This window comes from Hyla sarda, chromosome 4 (genome assembly GCF_029499605.1).
Source record: "Hyla sarda isolate aHylSar1 chromosome 4, aHylSar1.hap1, whole genome shotgun sequence".
In the NCBI taxonomy this organism is placed as follows: domain Eukaryota; kingdom Metazoa; phylum Chordata; class Amphibia; order Anura; family Hylidae; genus Hyla; species Hyla sarda.
Genome location: NC_079192.1, coordinates 28,389,692 through 28,411,651, shown reverse-complemented (window position 1 = coordinate 28,411,651; position 21,960 = coordinate 28,389,692). Strand labels below are relative to the sequence as shown.

The following is a 21,960-nucleotide window of genomic DNA, read 5'->3' as shown; positions in this document are numbered from 1 at the left end:
CACATAAAGCGGCGGAAAGCCACTAGGTGACCCACAGCAAAGGCAGAACAACGGGCTGAATATGTGAAAGTCCCCAGCTTTAGAGCATTGGAGAGCCAGAGCAGATAGATCCTCTGGGGGGGGGGGGGGGGATTCCCGCTAAGATATCCTGATGGAGCTTTTGGCAGCACTACAACAGGGCCTTGGATACCCATGTCGAGGCGAAGATGGGAAGAAGAGAAGAGCCAGCTGCTTCAGAAGCAAACTTCGCTAAGGATTCTACCTTCTTGTCCGTGGGATCCTTGAAGGTAGCTACAACTACCAGAGGCAGGAGATTGGATCCAGGAGATTGGTGGATCCACTGAGGGAGGGAAAACCACCTTAGCGACAAAGTCCTTGACAAATGGATAACGTTCTTGGATTGTCTTGATTCCCGGGAACCTCTTGTCTGGATGTTTCCCTGCAGATTCCAGAATGTCGTCAAAGTCAGCGTGAGAGCTGAACCTTTGAGGTGCTAGCTTAGGACGATGAAAGGATACTTCTGGATAGACATCCGAAGATCCTGGGTCCTCTAGGTGAAAGGTGTCTCTTATGGCTGTCACCAATGAGTTCACCATTGCAATTGAGTCCGAGCGGTCCTCTGAGTCAGATGCCGGCTCGGAAGCCTCGTCCACCAGTACACCAGGGGAAGTGAATGAGTAGAGGCAGTCCTGGAGGGGGGCGACCCTAACCGGGTACGCAGCTCTGGCGTGGCAGAGCAGCGATTCCGAGAACGTCCTCTGGAGGAGCGACGTTCGTGCCCAGATGACAGGGGGGTGGGACCCACAAGGGGAACGCCCACGTCTATCTGAAGACTCACTGGAAGAGTCAGACGAGGCACCCCTAGTACGCTTGTGAGAGTGTGAAGCATGAGGAGACGAGGAGCGGGCCCTCTCAGAGGTCCTGCGCAGGGAAGACCCCTTCAGGGCGGACACCACTACCCGGGAGGCCTTACCACCGAACGGGAGACTTGTGTCAAGTCAGCCATATACTGGGTCAGGGAGAAACCCAGGGCGGTGGAGCAGCTCAACCCACCGGGACCGAAAGGGCATCTGGAGGTACCAGGGGGTCTGGGGGAGCAGTGGAACAGGCAGGGCAAGTGGGCTCAGGAGAGCCAGACATCTTGGTATTACAGTGCTTACAAAAACAATAAGTCACTGATGTTCCAGGTTTCTGACTAGAGGGAGGAACAGCACTGGGAGTGGACATAAGGGTGGAAAAAGAGAGAGAGAGACTAGCCTTCTCACCCTGGTCTGTGTCCCCTGTCAGCTGCAGTGAGGAGAACCCACTCCGTGCAGCTAAGGAGACTAAAAAAGACCAGCCAATGGAAAGGGAGGGGCGTGCCCGAAAGTAAGGCACCCAGTAACAGGCCCAAACATTGTGAAAATCGCACCCACGGCGCTGATTGGAGGCTGCTTCGCGCCCCTGGAAGCTCCCAGCCCTGTGGGCCAAGCTAAGACCAGCCGAGAAGGACTGTCATGGCGCCCCCTCCTTGTCCCGAGCGCCATGTCCAGTCCGCATAGCGCTCGGGGGAATAGAGCGGGCGGCCTAAACGCCGGCCGACATGGCTCAAAGTGGCGTCGCGGCTGTAAACCGTGGATAAGGCGCTGAAGTAAAGCGAAAGTAAGCCGGCGCTGGAAGCGCCCGGCCCGAACTGCGCCGCGGCAAACAGCCGCATATAAGGCGCTGAAGTAGTTGCACCAAGCACACACACACACATAGAAGTAAAGTGTCCTATAATATATGCCCCCTTAGGTGTCACTGCTCCCCCAATAAAAAGATGCAGCCCCCTGTAAAATGCAGCCCCATAAAACTGAAGGTGGGCCAAAAACAGGGGGTCTCCAGAGGTTGCAAGTCCGTACCTATGGAGAAAAAAAGGGGGGAAAGTACTTACCTCAGTCAGAAGAACTTACCTAATGGAGTCTTCAGTGAAGTCTTCAGCCAGCTTATGGTCCCTGCATCACGCCTAGCTTCTATGCGCGAGCGAGGCGAGCAGAGACATAGGGGGACCCGGACCCATGAGGTTCCACCCAGGCGCTGACCGTTGGCGAGGGGGGGTTAACAGCGCATATACGCGATGTCTGTGCCCCCTTACTCGCAATGGGGAAAAAGTGAACCGCAGTTCCTGAGTCCCCACCTGAAAACGGAAAAGAAAGGGAATAAAAAACTAACACGTCCCTATACTCAGAAAATAAAAAACAGAAGACCTGGACTGGAGAATCCAGCCCATGTCCACCTCCTTCAGACACTAAGCTTAAACTGATTAGCTCAGAGCCTGAAGGCGGGTATATCCTGCTGGGAGGAGCTGACTTTTTTTTATTACCATAGTGTCACACCTCCTAGAGACAGCAAAATACACCCACTGTCTGTGTCCGCCAATGGAGCCGATAGAGAAAGGAGGTTTTTTTATGCTTACCGTAAAATCTCTTTCTCGAAGGATCCAATGGGGGACACAGACCATGGGTGTATGCTGCTGTCACTAGGAGGCTCGACACTATGGCAACAAGAGAAGTCGGCTCCTCCCAGCAGGGTATACCCGCCCACAGGCACCTGAGGTAATCAGTTTTAGTCCCAGAGCAATAGGAGAAGACCGACAGGTCAAGAGAAAACCACAAACTGGACCACCGCCGTCTGCAACATCTTACAGCCCCGAGTAGCATCAACTGATGCAAAGGCATGAATCTGGTAGCACCTTGAGAAAGTGTACAAAGACGACCACGCGGACGCCTTACAGAACTGCAAGGCCGAAGCCACGTAGCGGAGGGCCCAGGATGCCCCAAAAAAGGGTGGAATGAGCCAAACCCCTGAAGGGTGGGATCTTCCCCTTGCAGCGGTAAGCTCCCAAAAAGAGCAGACTGGATCCACCGAAAAATGGTGGTCATAGAAGCAGGTTGTCTTATACAACGACCTTCCGGAAAAATAAAAAAAGGAATAAAAAACTAACACATCCCTAACTAGGAAAATAATAAAACAGAAGACCTGGTCTGGAGAGAACTCCAGACCATGTCCACCTCCTTCAGACACTAAGCTAAAACTGATTAGCTCAGGTGCCTGTGGGCGGGTATACCCTGCTGGGAGGAGCCAACTTCTCTTGTTGCCATAGTGTTGAGCCTCCTTGTGACAGCATCATACACCCATGGTCTGTGTCCCCCAATGGAGCCGATAGAGAAAATGCAATTTCCACACAAATGAAAAAACGCCAGAAAAAATTCCAGACGCAGGACATTGCACTGGCGTTTTTTCAGGTGTTTTTTCATGCGTTTTTTTAATCCCCAAAAAACGCAGCACAAAAAAAACAAGTAGAAACTTAGCCTCATTGAAGCACTCACTTCTCTGCATCAGGCGGTTCTTCCATTTTTACAATGCTCCACAACCAGCTCTCTGGAAAATCACTCCTGACCATAATGTCAGCATCTGGATAATATTCATAGTCATCTTCACCTGTATGAAAGAACGGATTCACAGGATCAAAGAGGTATTTCCATTTCTTTAAATATATGGCCTACATGTAGCATATACCACAAGTGTCCTATAGATCCAGGTCCCAGCCCATTATTTATAGGTATGCGAGGGCGTCAGGTTTTTAAAGAATAAATGTAGGTTCATGAAGTCCTGATTAATTTGATGCTATGGGGACAGTGCATGTCTGTTCAGTCCTAGCATTGATAGATTTCGGCAGCACAGAATGTCTGCTCGGAAATATTCTGCAGTGTAAATGGGTCCAAAGGCTGCTTTCTTCCAGTGCCACACTTGTCCATGGGTTGCGTCTGGTATTGCAGCTCAGCCCCATGAAAGTAATCGGGTTTGAGCTGCCATACCACACAACCTGTGGACAGGTGTGGCCCTATTTTTTTTTTGGGAAGAAAATTATTTTTGGATCCTTTACAACCACCTAGATTTCCCTGCCCTGTAACTGCTTACTTCTATCTAGGTCATCATTTTCTTTCTGAAACCTCTCAGTCTTCAGTTTCAGTTCAATGTATCTGCAGCAGTCCAGGAAAGCCTTCACACACTTGTCTCCATCTTGAATGTGGCGAGCACGCCGATCACAGCTGTGGCCCATCGGGTTGCTGGCCATGCCATCGCTGCAGCACTGCTTTTCCAGGTCTGTGTAAGTAGAAGCTAAACAATTTTGAAGAAACAAGTTAATTCTACAACACACCTCAACATGAATAAGGCAAAAATATATCTATAGACCTCCATGGTAAAATGGACCACACAGTATAAACAGTACTAGAAAAGGTGGAGCCCTCTTAGTGACATGTTCATTGCTCCTTTTACCAACAGTGTCCTATTTCCATCTGGACAGTTTAGTGTTGGCTTTTACAATAACATTTTGGTGTGTTTTATCCCCCACAAATCCAACAGGATGGTGTAGGTAGGAAAAATGACTGTGGGTTTTTCGTTTTATAATTTTTCGGTTATTTGTTGAAACCCAATTGTAGCACAATGTGCCAAATTAGTAAATCTGGTATACAAAACAAATAGTCTGATTAAATACAAATAGGGAAAAAAGCTACAACAATAGTAAATCTGGGCCTATGTGCAGGGCCGGTTCCTCCTATCGGCTAAAGAGGCGGCCACCTATAGCGCACTTTTGACGGAGGCACACTTAATATTAGGCTATATGTATGTGAAACTCTGTTGAGCATTGTCTATTAAGTGCTGTTGACTTGCTGATCTGAAAAATTCATCCAGGAGTTTCCCACCCCTCTACGTCCTGTCGCGGCCCATGTAAGATTGGATGGGGACTCCTGTGCCTTAGTTTCTGTGCATGGAACTTGGTGCCTTGTGCCCAACTGGAAAGGCTAAATGGAGGATCAATGAGCAAGGTGTGCAAGACCAGAGAGTGTACATAACGTGGCAGAGGGTGAAAATATGGCAGATTTTCTCCAACGCTACACTATGGGCTGTAATACATCACACCTACCACCATCTCAGCTTGATACAGCCTTGTTATTCAAGCCAAGCCTCCTGAGCTAAATGAATCAATAAGGTACGTGACTCTATGCTTTTATAAATGAACGTGCATTTTAGGTTGCCATAATTTTCAGGAAAACTAGAGTCCCAAGACCCCATTTTCAGAAGTCCAAAATGGCCAGTAGCGTCCACACAAAGGAGAAGACAGTGCTGGGCTATGTCCATGAAATCCTAAAAAAGAAGATCTCCATTATACCATTTCTCTCCTCCTACCCTTCTGAGTTTTTTGTTCCATTAAAAGCGCTGAAGATCTTTTTTTGCGTGTTCTAGTGTCCGTACATGATGCATCTGGGAATAAACAAAAGCATATGGTAAAACCAATATCAAAACCTGTATGTGTGTTTGTTTTTTTCTTAGATAAACTGATTTACTTATACTGGTTAATATTAATATCAGACAGTCTGTATGAAAATAGGCCAGGTTTATTACAGTGGCTCAGGATGTATTGTACATTTAGTTAATCTTTAGACACTTTTATCAATCTTTACAGTATCACACGTCAGATCCACAGTGTTTTTTTTTACCTATGCTTTGGTGAACTACTGCTTTTATGGATTTATAAAAAAATTTTTTTTATATGGAACTTCACACTGGATTTTCCTTTTTTTCTTGCTGAATCTTTACAGTATCTCCCATAAGTGACTCCACCCCTCACATTATATATACAGTATATCCCATAAGTGAGGCCACCCCTCACATTATATATACAGTATATCCCATAAGTGAGGCCACCCCTCACATTATATATACAGTATCTCCCATAAGTGAGTCCACCCCTCACATTATATATACAGTATATCCCATAAGTGAGTCCACCCCTCACATTATATATACAGTATATCCCATAAGTGAGTCCACCCCTCACATTATATATACAGTATATCCCATAAGTGAGTCCACCCCTCACATTATATATACAGTATCTCCCATAAGTGAGGCCACCCCTCACATTATATATACAGTATATCCCATAAGTGAGTCCACCCCTCACATTATATATACAGTATATCCCATAAGTGAGTCCACACCTCACATTATATATACAGTATATCCCATAAGTGACTCCACCCCTCACATTATATATACAGTATCTCCCATAAGTGACTCCACCCCTCACATTATATATACAGTATATCCCATAAGTGAGTCCACCCCTCACATTATATATACAGTATATCCCATAAGTGAGGCCACCCCTCACATTATATATACAGTATATCCCATAAGTGAGTCCAGCCCTCACATTATATACACAGTATATCCCATAAGTGACTCCACCCCTCACATTATATATACAGTATATCCCATAAGTGAGTCCACATCTCACATTATATATACAGTATATACCATAAGTGAGTCCACCCCTCACATTATATACAGTATCTCCCATAAGTGACTCCACCCCTCACATTATATATACAGTATCTCCCATAAGTGACTCCACCCCTCACATTATATATACAGTATCTCCCCTAAGTGAGTCCACCCCCTCACATTATATATACAGTATCTCCCCTAAGTGAGTCCACCCCTCACATTATATATACAGTATCTCCCATAAGTGACTCCACCCCTCACATTATATATACAGTATCTCCCCTAAGTGAGTCCACCCCTCACATTATATATACAGTATATCCCATAAGTGAGTCCACATCTCACATTATATATACAGTATATACCATAAGTGAGTCCACCCCTCACATTATATATACAGTATCTCCCATAAGTGACTCCACCCCTCACATTATATATACAGTATATTCCATAAGTGAGTCCACCCCTCACATTATATACAGTATATCCCATAAGTGACTCCACCCCTCACATTATATATACAGTATCTCCCATAAGTGACTCCACCCCTCACATTATATATACAGTATATCCCATAAGTGAGTCCACCCCTCACATTATATATACAGTATATCCCATAAGTGAGTCCACCCCTCACATTATATATACAGTATATCCCATAAGTGAGTCCACCCCTCACATTATATATACAGTATATCCCATAAGTGAGTCCACCCCTCACATTATATACAGTATATCCCATAAGTGAGTCCACCCCTCACATTATATACACAGTATATCCCATAAGTGAGTCCACCCCTCACATTATATACAGTATCTCCCATAAGTGAGTCCACCCCTCACATTATATATACAGTATATCCCATAAGTGAGTCCACCCCTCACATTATATATACAGTATATACCATAAGTGACTCCACCCCTCACATTATATATACAGTATCTCCCATAAGTGACTCCACCCCTCACATTATATACAGTATATCCCATAAGTGAGTCCACCCCTCACATTATATATACAGTATCTTCCATAAGTGAGTCCACCCCTCACATTATATATACAGTATCTCCCATAAGTGAGTCCACCCCTCACATTATATACAGTATATCCCATAAGGGAGTCCACCCCTCACATTATATATACAGTATATCCCATAAGTGACTCCACCCCTCACATTATATACAGTATATCCCATAAGTGAGTCCACCCCTCACATTATATATACAGTATATCCCATAAGTGAGTCCACCCCTCACATTATATATACAGTATCTCCCATAAGGGAGTCCACCCCTCACATTATATACAGTATATCCCATAAGTGAGTCCACCCCTCACATTATATATACAGTATCTCCCATAAGTGAGTCCCCCTCACATTATACATACAGTATCTCCCATAAGTGAGTCCACCCCTCACATTATACATACAGTATCTCCCATAAGTGAGTCCACCCCTCACATTATATACACAGTATATCCCATAAGTGAGTCCACCCCTCACATTATATATACAGTATCTCCCATAAGGGAGTCCACCCCTCACATTATATACAGTATATCCCATAAGTGAGTCCACCCCTCACATTATATATACAGTATCTCCCATAAGTGAGTCCACCCCTCACATTATATATACAGTATCTCCCATAAGTGACTCCACCCCTCACATTATATATACAGTATATCCCATAAGTGACTCCACCCCTCACATTATATATACAGTATCTCCCATAAGTCAGTCCACCCCTCACATTATATATACAGTATCTCCCATAAGTGAGTCCACCCCCTCACATTATACATACAGTATCTCCCATAAGAGAGTCCACCCCTCACATTATATACAGTATATCCCATAAGTGAGTCCACCCCTCACATTATATATACAGTATCTCCCATAAGTGAGTCCACCCCTCACATTATATATACAGTATATCCCATAAGTGAGTCCACCCCTCACATTATATATACAGTATATCCCATAAGAGAGTCCACCCCTCACATTATATACAGTATCTCCCATAAGTGAGTCCACCCCTCACATTATATATATACAGTATCTCCCATAAGTGACTCCACCCCTCACATTATATATATACAGTACATCCCATAAGTGAGTCCACCCCTCACATTATATATATACAGTATCTCCCATAAGTGACTCCACCCCTCACATTATATATATACAGTACATCCCATAAGTGACTCCACCCCTCACATTATATACAGTATCTCCCATAAGTGACTCCACCCCTCACATTATATACAGTATCTCCCATAAGTGACTCCATCCCTCACATTATATATACAGTATATCCCATAAGTGACCCCACCCCTCACATTATATTCCGTATCTCCCATAAGTGAGTCCACCCCTCACATTATATATACAGTATCTCCCATAAAGTGAGTCCACCCCTCACATTATATATACAGTATCTCCCATAAGTGACTCCACCCCTCACATTATATATACAGTATATCCCATAAGTGACCCCACCCCTCACATTATATTCCGTATCTCCCATAAGTGAGTCCACCCCTCACATTATATATACAGTATCTCCCATAAGTGAGTCCACCCCTCACATTATATATACAGTATATCCCATAAGTGAGTCCACCCCTCACATTATATACAGTATATCCCATAAGTGAGTCCACCCCTCACATTATATATACAGTATCTCCTATAAGTGACTCCACCCCTCACATTATATACAGTATCTCCCATAAGTGAGTCCACCCCTCACATTATATATACAGTATATCCCATAAGTGAGTCCACCCCTCACATTTTATACAGTATCTCCCATAAGTAAGTCCACCCCTCACATTATATATACAGTATATCCCATAAGTGACTCCACCCCTCACATTATATGTACAGTATCTCCCATAAGTGAGTCTACCCCTCACATTATATATACAGTATCTTCCATAAGTGAGTCCACCCCTCACATTATATATACAGTATCTCCCATAAGTGAGACCACCCCTCACATTATATACCGTATCTCCCATAAGTGAGTCCACCCCTCACATTATATATATAGTATCTCCTATAAGTGAGTCCACCCCTCACATTATATATACAGTATATCCCATAAGTGAGTCCACCACTCACATTATATATACAGTATATCCCATAAGTGACTCCACCCCTCACATTATATACACAGTATATCCCATAAGTGACTCCACCCCTCACATTATATACAGTATCTCCCATAAGTGACTCCACCCCTCACATTATATACAGTATCTCCCATAAGTGACTCCACCCCTCACATTATATATACAGTATATCCCATAAGTGACCCCACCCCTCACATTATATTCCGTATCTCCCATAAGTGAGTCCACCCCTCACATTATATATACAGTATCTCCCATAAGTGAGTCCACCACTCACATTATATATACAGTATATCCCATAAGTGACTCCACCCCTCACATTATATATACAGTATCTCCCATAAGTGAGTCCACCCCTCACATTTTATACAGTATATCCCATAAGGGAGTCCACCCCTCACATTATATACAGTATATCCCATAAGTGAGTACACCCCTCACATTATATATACAGTATATCCCATAAGTGAGTCCACCCCTCACATTATATATACAGTATATCCCATAAGTGAGTCCACCCCTCACATTATATATACAGTATCTCCCATAAGTGACTCCACCCCTCACATTATATATACAGTATCTCCCATAAGGGAGTCCACCCCTCACATTATATACAGTATATCCCATAAGTGAGTCCACCCCTCACATTATATATACAGTATATCCCATAAGTGACACCACCCCTCACATTATATATATACAGTATCTCCCATAAGTCAGTCCACCCCTCACATTACATACAGTATCTCCCATAAGTGACTCCACCCCTCACATATATACTGTATCTCCCATAAGTGAGTCCACCCCTCACATTATATATACAGTATCTCCCATAAGTGAGTCCACCCCTCACATTATATATACAGTATCTCCCATAAGTGAGTCCACCTCTCACATTATATATACAGTATCTCCCATAGGTGAGTCCACCCCTCACATTATATATACAGTATCTCCCATAAGTGAGTCCACCCCTCACATTATATATACAGTATCTCCCATAAGTGAGTCCACCCCTCACATTATACATACAGTATCTCCCATAAGTGAGTCCTCCCCTCACATTATATATACAGTATATCCCATAAGTGAGTCCACCCCTCACATTATATATACAGTATATCCCATAAGTGAGTCCACCCCTCACATTATATACAGTATATCCCATAAGTGACTCCACCCCTCACATTATATATACAGTATCTCCCATAAGTGAGTCCACCCCCTCATATTATACATACAGTATCTCCCATAAGTGAGTCCTCCCCTCACATTATATATACAGTATATCCCATAAGTGAGTCCACCCCTCACATTATATATACAGTATATCCCATAAGTGAGTCCACCCCTCACATTATATACAGTATATCCCATAAGTGACTCCACCCCTCACATTATATACAGTATCTCCCATAAGTGAGTCCACCCCTCACATTATATATATACAGTACATCCCATAAGTGAGTCCACCCCTCACATTATATATACAGTATATCCCATAAGTGAGTCCACCCCTCACATTATATATACAGTATCTCCCATAAGTGACTCCACCCCTCACATTATATACAGTATATCCCATAAGTGAGTCCACCCCTCACATTATATATATACAGTACATCCCATAAGTGAGTCCACCCCTCACATTATATATATACAGTACATCCCATAAGTGACTCCACCCCTCACATTATATACAGTATCTCCCATAAGTGACTCCACCCCTCACATTATATACAGTATCTCCCATAAGTGAGTCCACCCCTCACATTATATATACAGTATCTCCCATAAGTGAGTCCACCCCTCACATTATATATACAGTATATCCCATAAGTGAGTCCACCCCTCACATTATATATACAGTATATCCCATAAGTGAGTCCACCCCTCACATTATATACAGTATCTCCCATAGGTGAGTCCACCCCTCACATTATATATACAGTATATCCCATAAGTGAGTCCACCCCTCACATTATATATACAGTATCTCCCATAAGTGAATCTACCCCTCACATTATGTACAGTATCTCCCATAAGTGAATCTACCCCTCACATTATATACAGTATCTCCCATAAGTGAGTCCACCCCTCACATTATATATACAGGATCTCCCATAAGTGACTCCACCCCTCACATTATATATACAGTATCTCCCATAAGTGAATCTACCCCTCACATTATATACAGTATCTCCCATAAGTGAGTCTACCCCTCACATTATATATACAGTATATCCCATAAGTGACTCCACCCCTCACATTATATATACAGTATATCCCATAAGTGACTCCACCCCTCACATTATATATACAGTATCTCCCATTAGTGACTCCACCCCGCACATTATATATACAGTATCTCCCATAAAGTGAGTCCACCCCTCACATTATATATACAGTATCTCCCATAAGTGACTCCACCCCTCACATTATATATACAGTATATCCCATAAGTGACCCCACCCCTCACATTATATTCCGTATCTCCCATAAGTGAGTCCACCCCTCACATTATATATACAGTATCTCCCATAAGTGAGTTCACCCCTCACATTATATATACAGTATCTCCTATAAGTGACTCCACCCCTCACATTATATACAGTATCTCCCATAAGTGAGTCCACCCCTCACATTATATATACAGTACATCCCATAAGTGACTCCACCCCTCACATTATATATACAGTATCTCCCATAAGTGAATCTACCCCTCACATTATATACAGTATATCCCATAAGTGACTCCACCCCTCACATTATATATACAGTATATCCCATTAGTGACTCCACCCCTCACATTATATATACAGTATATCCCATAAGTGACCCCACCCCTCACATTATATTCCGTATCTCCCATAAGTGAGTCCACCCCTCACATTATATATACAGTATCTCCCATAAAGTGAGTCCACCCCTCACATTATATATACAGTATCTCCCATAAGTGACTCCACCCCTCACAATATATATACAGTATATCCCATAAGTGACCCCACCCCTCACATTATATTCCGTATCTCCCATAAGTGAGTCCACCCCTCACATTATATATACAGTATCTCCCATAAGTGAGTCCACCCCTCACATTATATATACAGTATATCCCATAAGTGAGTCCACCCCTCACATTATATATACAGTATCTCCTATAAGTGAATCCACCCCTCACATTATATATACAGTATCTCCTATAAGTGACTCCACCCCTCACATTATATACAGTATCTCCCATAAGTGAGTCCACCCCTCACATTATATATACAGTATCTCCCATAAGTGACTCCACCCCCTCACATTATATATACAGTATATCCCATAAGTGAGTCCACCCCTCACATTTTATACAGTATCTCCCATAAGTAAGTCCACCCCTCACATTATATATACAGTATATCCCATAAGTGACTCCACCCCTCACATTATATGTACAGTATCTCCCATAAGTGAGTCCACCCCTCACATTATATATACAGTATCTTCCATAAGTGAGTCCACCCCTCACATTATATGTACAGTATCTCCCATAAGTGAGTCCACCCCTCACATTATATACAGTATATCCCATAAGTGAGTCCACCCCTCACATTATATATACCGTATCTCCCATAAGTGAGTCCACCCCTCACATTATATATATAGTATCTCCTATAAGTGAGTCCACCCCTCACATTATATATACAGTATATCCCATAAGTGAGTCCACCCCTCACATTATATATACAGTATATCCCATAAGTGAGTCCACCCCTCACATTATATACAGTATATCCCATAAGTGAGTCCACCCCTCACATTATATATACAGTATCTCCCATAAGCGAGTTCACCCCTCACATTATACATACAGTATATCCCATAAGTGAGTCCACCCCTCACATTATATACAGTATCTCCCATAAGTAAGTCCACCCCTCACATTATATATAAAGTATCTCCTATAAGTGAGTCCACCCCTCACATTATATTACAGTATATCCCAAAAGTGAGCCCACCCCTTAAATTATATGCCTGAATAATAGAGAGATAATTTTTTAAGGCATTTTTATTACTTTCTGCAAAGTCAAAAGTTTACATACATTTCATTAGTATTTGGTAATATTGCTCATAAACTGTATGACTTGGGTCAATCGTATTGGATATCCTTCCACAAGCTTCTCACAATAGTTTGTAGGAATTTTTGCCCATTCCTCCTGACAGAACTGGTGTAACTGAGCCATGTTTGTAGGTCGCCTCGCTCGCACCTGCCTTTTTTAACTATGCCCATAAATTTTCAATAGGATTTGAGATCATGGCTTTGTGATGGTCACTCCAAAACATTGACTTTGTTATCCTTAGGCCACTTTGTAACCAGTTTGGTAGTATGCTTCAGGTCATTGTCCAGCCCATTTCCGCCCAAGCTTTAACTTCCTGGCTGATATCTTGAGATGTTGCTTCAGTATTGCCATATAATCCTCTTTTCTTATGATGCCATCTATTTTGTGAAGTTTACCAGTCCCTCCTGCAGCAAAACAACCCCACAACATGATGTTGCCACCCCCATGTTTCACAGTTGGGATGGTGTCCTTAGGCTTCCAAGCTTCTCCCTTTTTCCTCCAAACGTAACAATGGTCATTGTGGCCAATTTTAGTTTCGGCAGACCACAGGACATGTCTCCAAAAATGTAGATCTTTGTTCCTGTGTGCATTTGCAAACATTAATCTGGCTTTTATATTTCTTTTGGAGTAATGGCTTCTTCCTAGCAGAGTGGTCTTTCAGCCCATATTTATACAGTACTTATTTCACTGTGGATAATGACATAACTTTGCCAGCTTTTGCCAGCATCTTCACAAGGTCTTTTGCTTTTCTTCTTGGGTTGATATGCACATGTCGGACCAAAGCGCGTTCATCTCTGAGACACAGAACCCGTCTCCTTCCTGAGCGATATGATGGCTGGACATTCCCAGCTTGTTGGTACTTGCGTATAATTGTACAGATGAACGAGGCACCTGCAGGTATCTGGAAATTGCACCCAAGGATGATCCAGACTTTTGCAAGTCCACAATTTTCTTCCTGGTATCTTGGCTGATTTCTTTAGACTTTCCCATGATGGTACACACAGAAGCAGTAAAATACATCCACATGTATGTCTCTATTAACTCAGATGTTGTCAATAAACCTCAGAAGCTTCCAAAGACATGAAATCATCATATGGGCTGTTCCAAATTGTTTAAAGGCATAGTAATCCTAGTGTTTGTAAACTTTTGACTTTGCAGAAACTAATAAAAATGCCTTAAAAAAATTATCTTTCTCTCATTATTCTGGCATTTGGCAAATATAAATATTTTTGGTAATCCTAATTGACCTAAAACAGGTAAGGTTTATTCTAATTTTCATCATTGATTCATCGTTTGCTGGATCCACTTCTGACTTTGGCTCAAAAACTGCAGTGGCAGTTTTCCAAAATACACCAGAAAAAAACCTGTGTGGAAACCTAGCTTAATTATGGCGCAAGATGCAGGGATTCTGTTTTTGGTGTCCTGGAATCCATGTGTCATGCATCTCTTACTCTGGTCCTGCCCTAGGCACAATAGAGGGAGATTTTCAAAACCTGTGCAAAGGAAAAGTCGACAAGTTGCCCATAACAACCAATCAGATTGCTTCTTTATTTTTTAAAAGGCCTCTGATAAATGAAAGCAGCAATCTGATTGGTTGCTGTGGGCAACTGGTCAACTTTTCCTATGCACAGGATTTGATAAATCTCCCCCAATAGTGTATAAGTTTCGTCTGTAAAGTGCTTAGATGTTATATAGGTAATTTGCTTCAAATAACTTTCAATTTTAAATAAATGCAAAGCTTCAATGATGGGATTGGTAACATGTTGAGGAGAGCTGGGAAGCAACCCATAAAAGCAAGGACAGAGCAAAAACCTTGATAGGGTACATTCACATGGGAGTGCATCTGCAGCGTATTTGATTCCGCGGATGCGCCGCTGGCACACACAGAATTAAGGCGGAGCGGGAAATTTGCAGTCACGAGCGGACACAAAGAGCTACGGTGGCAGCAGGGAGCTCGCCCTGCCTTAACTCTGTGTGTGCCAGCAATGCAGTGGATGCTCTCCCGTGTGAACCCACCCATATAGAGATTTTTGTTGGTTTGATTTGATCCCTAGGTCCTAGTGCAAACCACTAATCTCCCATGAAATAAAGCACCAGCAATCCCAATTACCAGTTCTCTCCGTAGTGGTCATTTTAAAATTTGTCTGTACAGCAAGTCCAGCGTCGTAAAATACGCCCATATTATTAGCACCACTTCCAGGGCTACATCCAAGGTTGGATTTCTCCACAGTATCCCATACCTGAGAAACAAATACGTGTCACATAAATCTGTCATATTGAATGCCATCTATATTATTATTATACCATTATAGACATAGCAGGGCCAAATGGTCCACAAACTGTTACTTCTGTAAACCTCCATTGCTTATTGGTGGATTTATCAAAACTAGGGTAGCAGTTGGATATGTGTTTGAATTAGGTCATTGCTTTTATTTGTATGAGGTACCCATGGAAATTAAGAACTAGTTTTGATGGGTTTGTGAGAGTGGACAGCTTAATTTAAACCAGTCCCCTGCATTAATATGTAATAAAATGTGGTATAAGGTCTAATTGTCATCTCTGAAAGCTGTACTGTGCGTATCTTTTATTGACTACATTGGGTAAACATCCACAGTGCAGGAAGAAAAAGTAAGTGAAACCTTTAATTTAACAACTCTTTTGGAATTTTCTCCTTATAAATGTGTTTCAGCTCATTTATATTTCTGGGATGTCCTGCATGTGCAGCCCCCATTCGGATCATGTCTTGGCCATTCCAAAACACAACACATTTTTTCCCCACCATTCTGTATTTGATATTTTAGTTTTTTGTTGTTGTTTGTCATCTTATATCATTCAAAGTATTCTGGAGGTGGACAGGGAGAGTGAGCCCTAAGCTGTCCCTAGAAACACTCTCCCTGCCTACTTGCTTATCCACCCTAAACGGCAGATCGACAACCTGAAGCCAGTCCCTCCCTGCACTAAAGTGCAATGGGCATAAAGGTACAAAAATAATACTGTACATTGTCGGGGACACGCCAGAAACATAACGGGAAAGCAACCAAACAACTGGATAAAGCAGACAGGATATAAATATACAAACAGGGCAGGATATAGCTTACTAACATACAGTTCATAAACCGGAAATAATAAAAATGGCAGATATGAATAAATGAACAAGACTAGATATGGAATAAGTACACAGCAAAAAACAGGAGATGCAGGAGATGAACAGATGAACTGAATGTCAAACACTAAACAGGTCAGGAAACATTGAACACTGTTCACACTGGACACTGAACAAAGAACAAACTAGACTCCTCACTCCAATCATGGAGGGACATCAATAATAATGCCAAATAGACTTCTAGCCAGCAGGCACACTACATCGTGTGATCAGGATACTGACCTAGAAGGAAACATAAATATAATGCACGGAACATTAGACTGAGAACAAGATGAGTCTGAACAGACTCCACAAAAGCCAAACTCCAAAACATGGAAGATTACAATTTAGGATACCAAACAGGAATATTACAAAGCCAAACTCCATAACATGGAGGAATAAAGGTCAGGATCCTAAATACAGAGCATGAGTACAAGCAAGACTCACAGTGTGAACACAGACTAAGATATTACAAGGTACTAAAAACCGACAGATGTACTTAAAACCAAGCAGATTAAAATCAATATAATAACAGGAATCAAACCATGGTTAAAACTCAGATACAGTGCCTTGTGAAAGTATTCGGCTCCCTTGAACTTTTCGGCCTTTTGCCACATTTCAGACTTCAAACATAAAGATATAAAACTGTACTTTTTTGTGAAGAATCAACAACAAGTGGGACACAATCATAAAGGGGAACAAAATTTATTGGATATTTCAAACTTTTTTAACAAAAAAAAAAACTGAAAAATTGGGCGTGCAAAATTATTCAGCCCCCTTAAGTTAATACTTTGTAGCGCTACCTTTTGCTGCGATTACAGCTGTAAGTCGCTTGGGGTATGTCTCTATCAGTTTTGCACATCGAGAGACTGAAATTTTTGCCCATTCCTCCTTGAAAAACAGCTCGAGCTCAGTGAGGTTGGATGGAGAGCGTTTGTGAACAGCAGTTTTCGGTTCTTTCCACAGATTCTCGATTGGATTCAGGTCTGGACTTTGACTTGGCCATTCTAACACCTGGACATGTATATTTGTGAACCATTCCATTGTAGATTTTGCTTTATGTTTTGGATGATTGTCTTGTTGGAAAACAAATCTCCGTCACAGTCTCAGGTCTTTTGCAGACTCCATCAGGTTTTCTTCCAGAATGGTCCTGTATTTGGCTCCATCCATCTTCCCATCAAATTTAACCATCTTCCCTGTCCCTGCTGAAGAAAAGCAGGCCCAAACCATGATGCTGCCACCACCATGTTTGACAGATGGTGTGTTCAGGGTGATGAGCTGTGTTGCTTTTACACCAAACATAATGTTTTGCATTGTTGCCAAAAAGTTCGATTTTGGTTTCATCTGACCAGAGCACCTTTTTCCACATGTTTGGTGTGTCTCCCAGGTGGCTTGTGGCAAACTTTAAACAACACTTTTTATGGATATCTTTAACAAATGGCTTTCTTCTTGCCACTCTTCCATAAAGGCCAGATTTGCGCAGTATACGACTGATTGTTGTCCTATGGACAGAGTCTCCCACCTCAGCTGTTGATCTCTGCAGTTCATCCAGAGTGATCATGGGCCTCTTTGCTGCATCTCTGATCAGTCTTCTCCTTGTATGAGCTGAAAGTTTAGAGGGATGGCCAGGTCTTTGTAGATTTGCAGTGGTCTGATACTCCTTCCATTTCAATATTATCGCTTGCACAGTGCTCCTTGGGATGTTTAAAGCTTTGGAAATATTTTTGTATCCAAATCCAGCTTTAAACTTCTCCAAAACAGTATCTCGGACCTGCCTGGTGTGTTCCTTGTTCTTCATGATGCTCTCTGCGCTTTAAACTGACCTCTGAGACTATCACAGTGCAGGAGCATTTATACGGAGACTTGATTACACACAGGTGGATTCTATTTATCATCATAAGTCATTTAGGTCAACATTGGATCATTCAGAGATCCTCACTGAACTTCTGGAGAGAGTTTGCTGCTCTAAAAGTAAAGGGGCTGAATAATTTTGCATGCTCAATTTTTCAGTTTTTTATTTGTTAACAAAGTTTGAAATATCCAATAAATTTTGTTCCACTTCATGATTGTGTCCCACTTGTTGTTGATTCTTCACAAAAAAATACAGTTTTATATCTTTATGTTTGAAGCCTGTAGTAAATTTGAGTAGCCGTATTAGTCCAGTGATGCAGATGCAAATCATAAAATGTTGCAGTATCTTGTAATACCTTTTTTATTGGACTAACAGCATTTTGTAGACAAAATGCTGTTAGTCCAATAAAAAAGGTATTACACGATACTGCAACATTTTATGATTTGCATCTGTTTGAAGCCTGAAATGTGGCAAAAGGTCGAAAAGTTCAAGGGGGCTGAATATTTTCACAAGGCACTGTATAAACAGACATAGAGTAAAACTAATAACCAGCACAGAGTTCAGCAGAGCTCGGGTTTACATAACCCCATCCGAGTTCCCATTGGCTAATAGCATTAACTATTCCCTATCCAGGGGGAATGCCACAGAAAACTGATCATGCATAAAAACAAAGTCTGAACAGGGCCTAAAATGGGAAAATACTAAAATGGACATCACAGGTGTGTGATATTAAGTCTTTCAGTTTTTTCTAATAGTAGGTCATGCATGTCTTTTGGTTCTTTCTCACCTCTTTTGGTAACCCTAACATGATGCCCACTTCTAGGGAGAGTAGCAATAGTCCTGAATGTTCTCTATTTTTGGGCAGTTTGCCTTACCATGGATAGATGTACACCCAAGTCTTTAACAAAGCTTTCCAGTTCTTTGTGTCTCTATACCACTTTTTGAGGTCTTCTGAAGGTTGTTTACATGGAGGCATGATTCACACTAACCTTTCTTGAGAAGGCTTAACATGCCAGTAAATAGGCTCTGTATGCCTTTTTTTTAAATGGGCAAAGCAAATGTAAAACCTACACTTCGAAGCTCATCTCCATAATAGGAATCTGTCAGCTGCAAGGGGTGCTCCCAAGCCCTTGAAGTGCTGAGGGCTGGAACACCTCTTCATTCCCACTCCAATCCCTTTCCCTGCTTGATTGACAGTCAGCAGAAAGCCGAGCCCTGATTCCAAATATCACAGCTCTGCACAAATTCTATGCAGAGCCCACAATCAGGGTGAGTCCGGGATGGGAGGGCAAGGAGGCATTTCAGCCCTCAGCACTTCAGGGTCTTGGGAACACCTCTTTGACTCTTGGCACCAGAAAATAAAAGCATTTGTCTATGAAATGATATATGAAATGAACCATGTGTCTCCTCTTCATGAGGGAAGATTAAAATAATTAAATTTGTTTAGAAGAGACCTTTAAGAGAATATGATCAACTTTGAAAATGTTTTTTCCCATATTTTATGTATGGTCCTTTATATACTCTTGTAGGTAAAACCCCTCAATAGACATGGGGGCACTCCCTCAGGCGACAAGCCTTTTTTACCATAACAACTGCAAATCTGTGGAACAGTCACCTCAGGAATTGGTCACGGCAAAAAAAGGGCTTAACCCTATAAGGACATGTGCCGTAAATGTAAAGCTCTGAAGAGAGTAACTTTGCACACATAGCGTGTAAGTTCTGGCTGCTATCAGCAGCCGGGGAGTCACTGATAATGGCGGACATCAACGATCAAAATCATGCCCACCATTGACAATAAAGATGCCATAAACATTGACGATCACAACATCCATATTGAAAAAGGAGGTGGGTGGGCTCATTGAACCCTTGCAATGCAATCACGGTATCAGATAAGCACTAATAGTAATGAGTGCAGAATGGCCAATATCCCTGTGCCTGCCGATAGTACTGATCAGTATTATGATATTACATAGCGCTGGACAGTACATAGCAATCTAATCATTGTTTCTAATAATCCCCTATGGGAACTTAAAAAGTGTAATATAAATATATATAAAAAATGTAATATATACAAGTCCCCCCTAATAAAAATACAAATAAATAGCACACAACATATTTGGTATCACTGCCCTTAACCCCTTAAGGACCGGGGGTTTTTCCGTTTTTGCATTTTCGTTTTTTGCTCCTTGCCTTTAAAAAATCATAACTCTTTCAATTTTGCACCTAAAAATCCATATGATGGCTTATTTTTTGCACCACCAATTCTACTTTGTAATGACGTCAGTCATTGTGCCCAAAAATCTACGGTGAAACGGGAAAAAAAATCATTGTGAGACAAAATTGAAAAAAAAAACGCCATTTTGTAACTTTTGGGGGCTTCCGTTTCTACGTAGTAAATTTTTCGGTAAAAATGACACCTTACCTTTATTCTGTAGGTCCATATGATTAAAATGATACCCTACTTATACAGGTTTGAATTTGTCGCACTTCTGGAAAAAATCATAACTTCATGCAGAAAAATTTATACGTTTAAAATTGTCATCTTCTGACCCCTATAACTTTTTTATTTTTCCGTGTATGGGGCGGTATGAGGGCTCATTTTTTGCGCCGTGATCTGAAGTTTTTAACGGTATCATTTTTGCATTGATAGGACTTATTGATCGCTTTTTATTCATTTTTTCATGATATAGAAAGTGACCAAAAATGCACTATTTTGGACTTTGGAATTTTTTTGCGCGCACGCCATTGACCGTGCGGTTTAATTAACGATATATTTTTATAATTCGGACATTTCCGCACGCGGCGATACCATTTATGTTTATTTTTATTTTTATTTATACTGTGTTTTTTCTTTTATGGGAAAAGGGGGGTGATTCAAACTTTTAATAGGGAAGGGGTTAAATGATGTTTATTCACTTTTTTTTTGCACTTTTTTTTTGCAGTGTTATAGGTCCCATAGGGACCTATAACACTGCACACACTGATCTTTTACATTGATCACTGGTTTCTCATAAGAAACCAGTGATCGATGACTCTGCCGCATGACTGCTCATGCCTGGATCTCAGGCACTGAGCAGTCATTCGGCGATCGGACAGCGAGGAGGCAGGTAGGGGCCCTCCCGCTGTCCTGTCAGCTGTTCGGGATGCCGCGATTTCACCGCGGCTATCCCGAACAGCCCACTGAGCTAGCCGGCATGCTTTCGGTTTCACTTTAGACGCGGCGTTCAACTTTGAACGCCGCGTCTAAAGGGTTAATAGCGCGCGGCACAGCGATCAATGCCGCGCGCTATTAGCCACGGGTCCCGGCCGTTGTTAGAGGCCGGGCCCGAACCGCTATGACGCGGGGCCACGCCGTGGCCCCGCGTTATAGATCGGGAGTGGACACATGACGTTCCAG

At 42.1% G+C, this 21,960-nt stretch overlaps 1 protein-coding gene across 12 annotated transcripts in view; it reads right to left on the bottom strand.

Moving 5' to 3' along the window:
- The window catches only part of LOC130367665 (complement C3-like), a 229,346-nt gene that overhangs the window by 112,671 nt on the left and 94,715 nt on the right, over positions 1–21,960 (bottom strand). For all 12 annotated transcript variants that reach the window (XM_056570233.1, XM_056570231.1, XM_056570230.1 and 9 more), the window contains exons 15-18: positions 15,680–15,809; positions 5,212–5,286; positions 3,940–4,140; positions 3,348–3,459 (exon numbers count right to left, since the gene is read on the bottom strand). In XM_056570233.1, the coding sequence (XP_056426208.1) occupies positions 3,348–3,459; positions 3,940–4,140; positions 5,212–5,286; positions 15,680–15,809 (518 nt within the window). The remainder of the gene's footprint in view (positions 1–3,347; positions 3,460–3,939; positions 4,141–5,211; positions 5,287–15,679; positions 15,810–21,960) is intronic.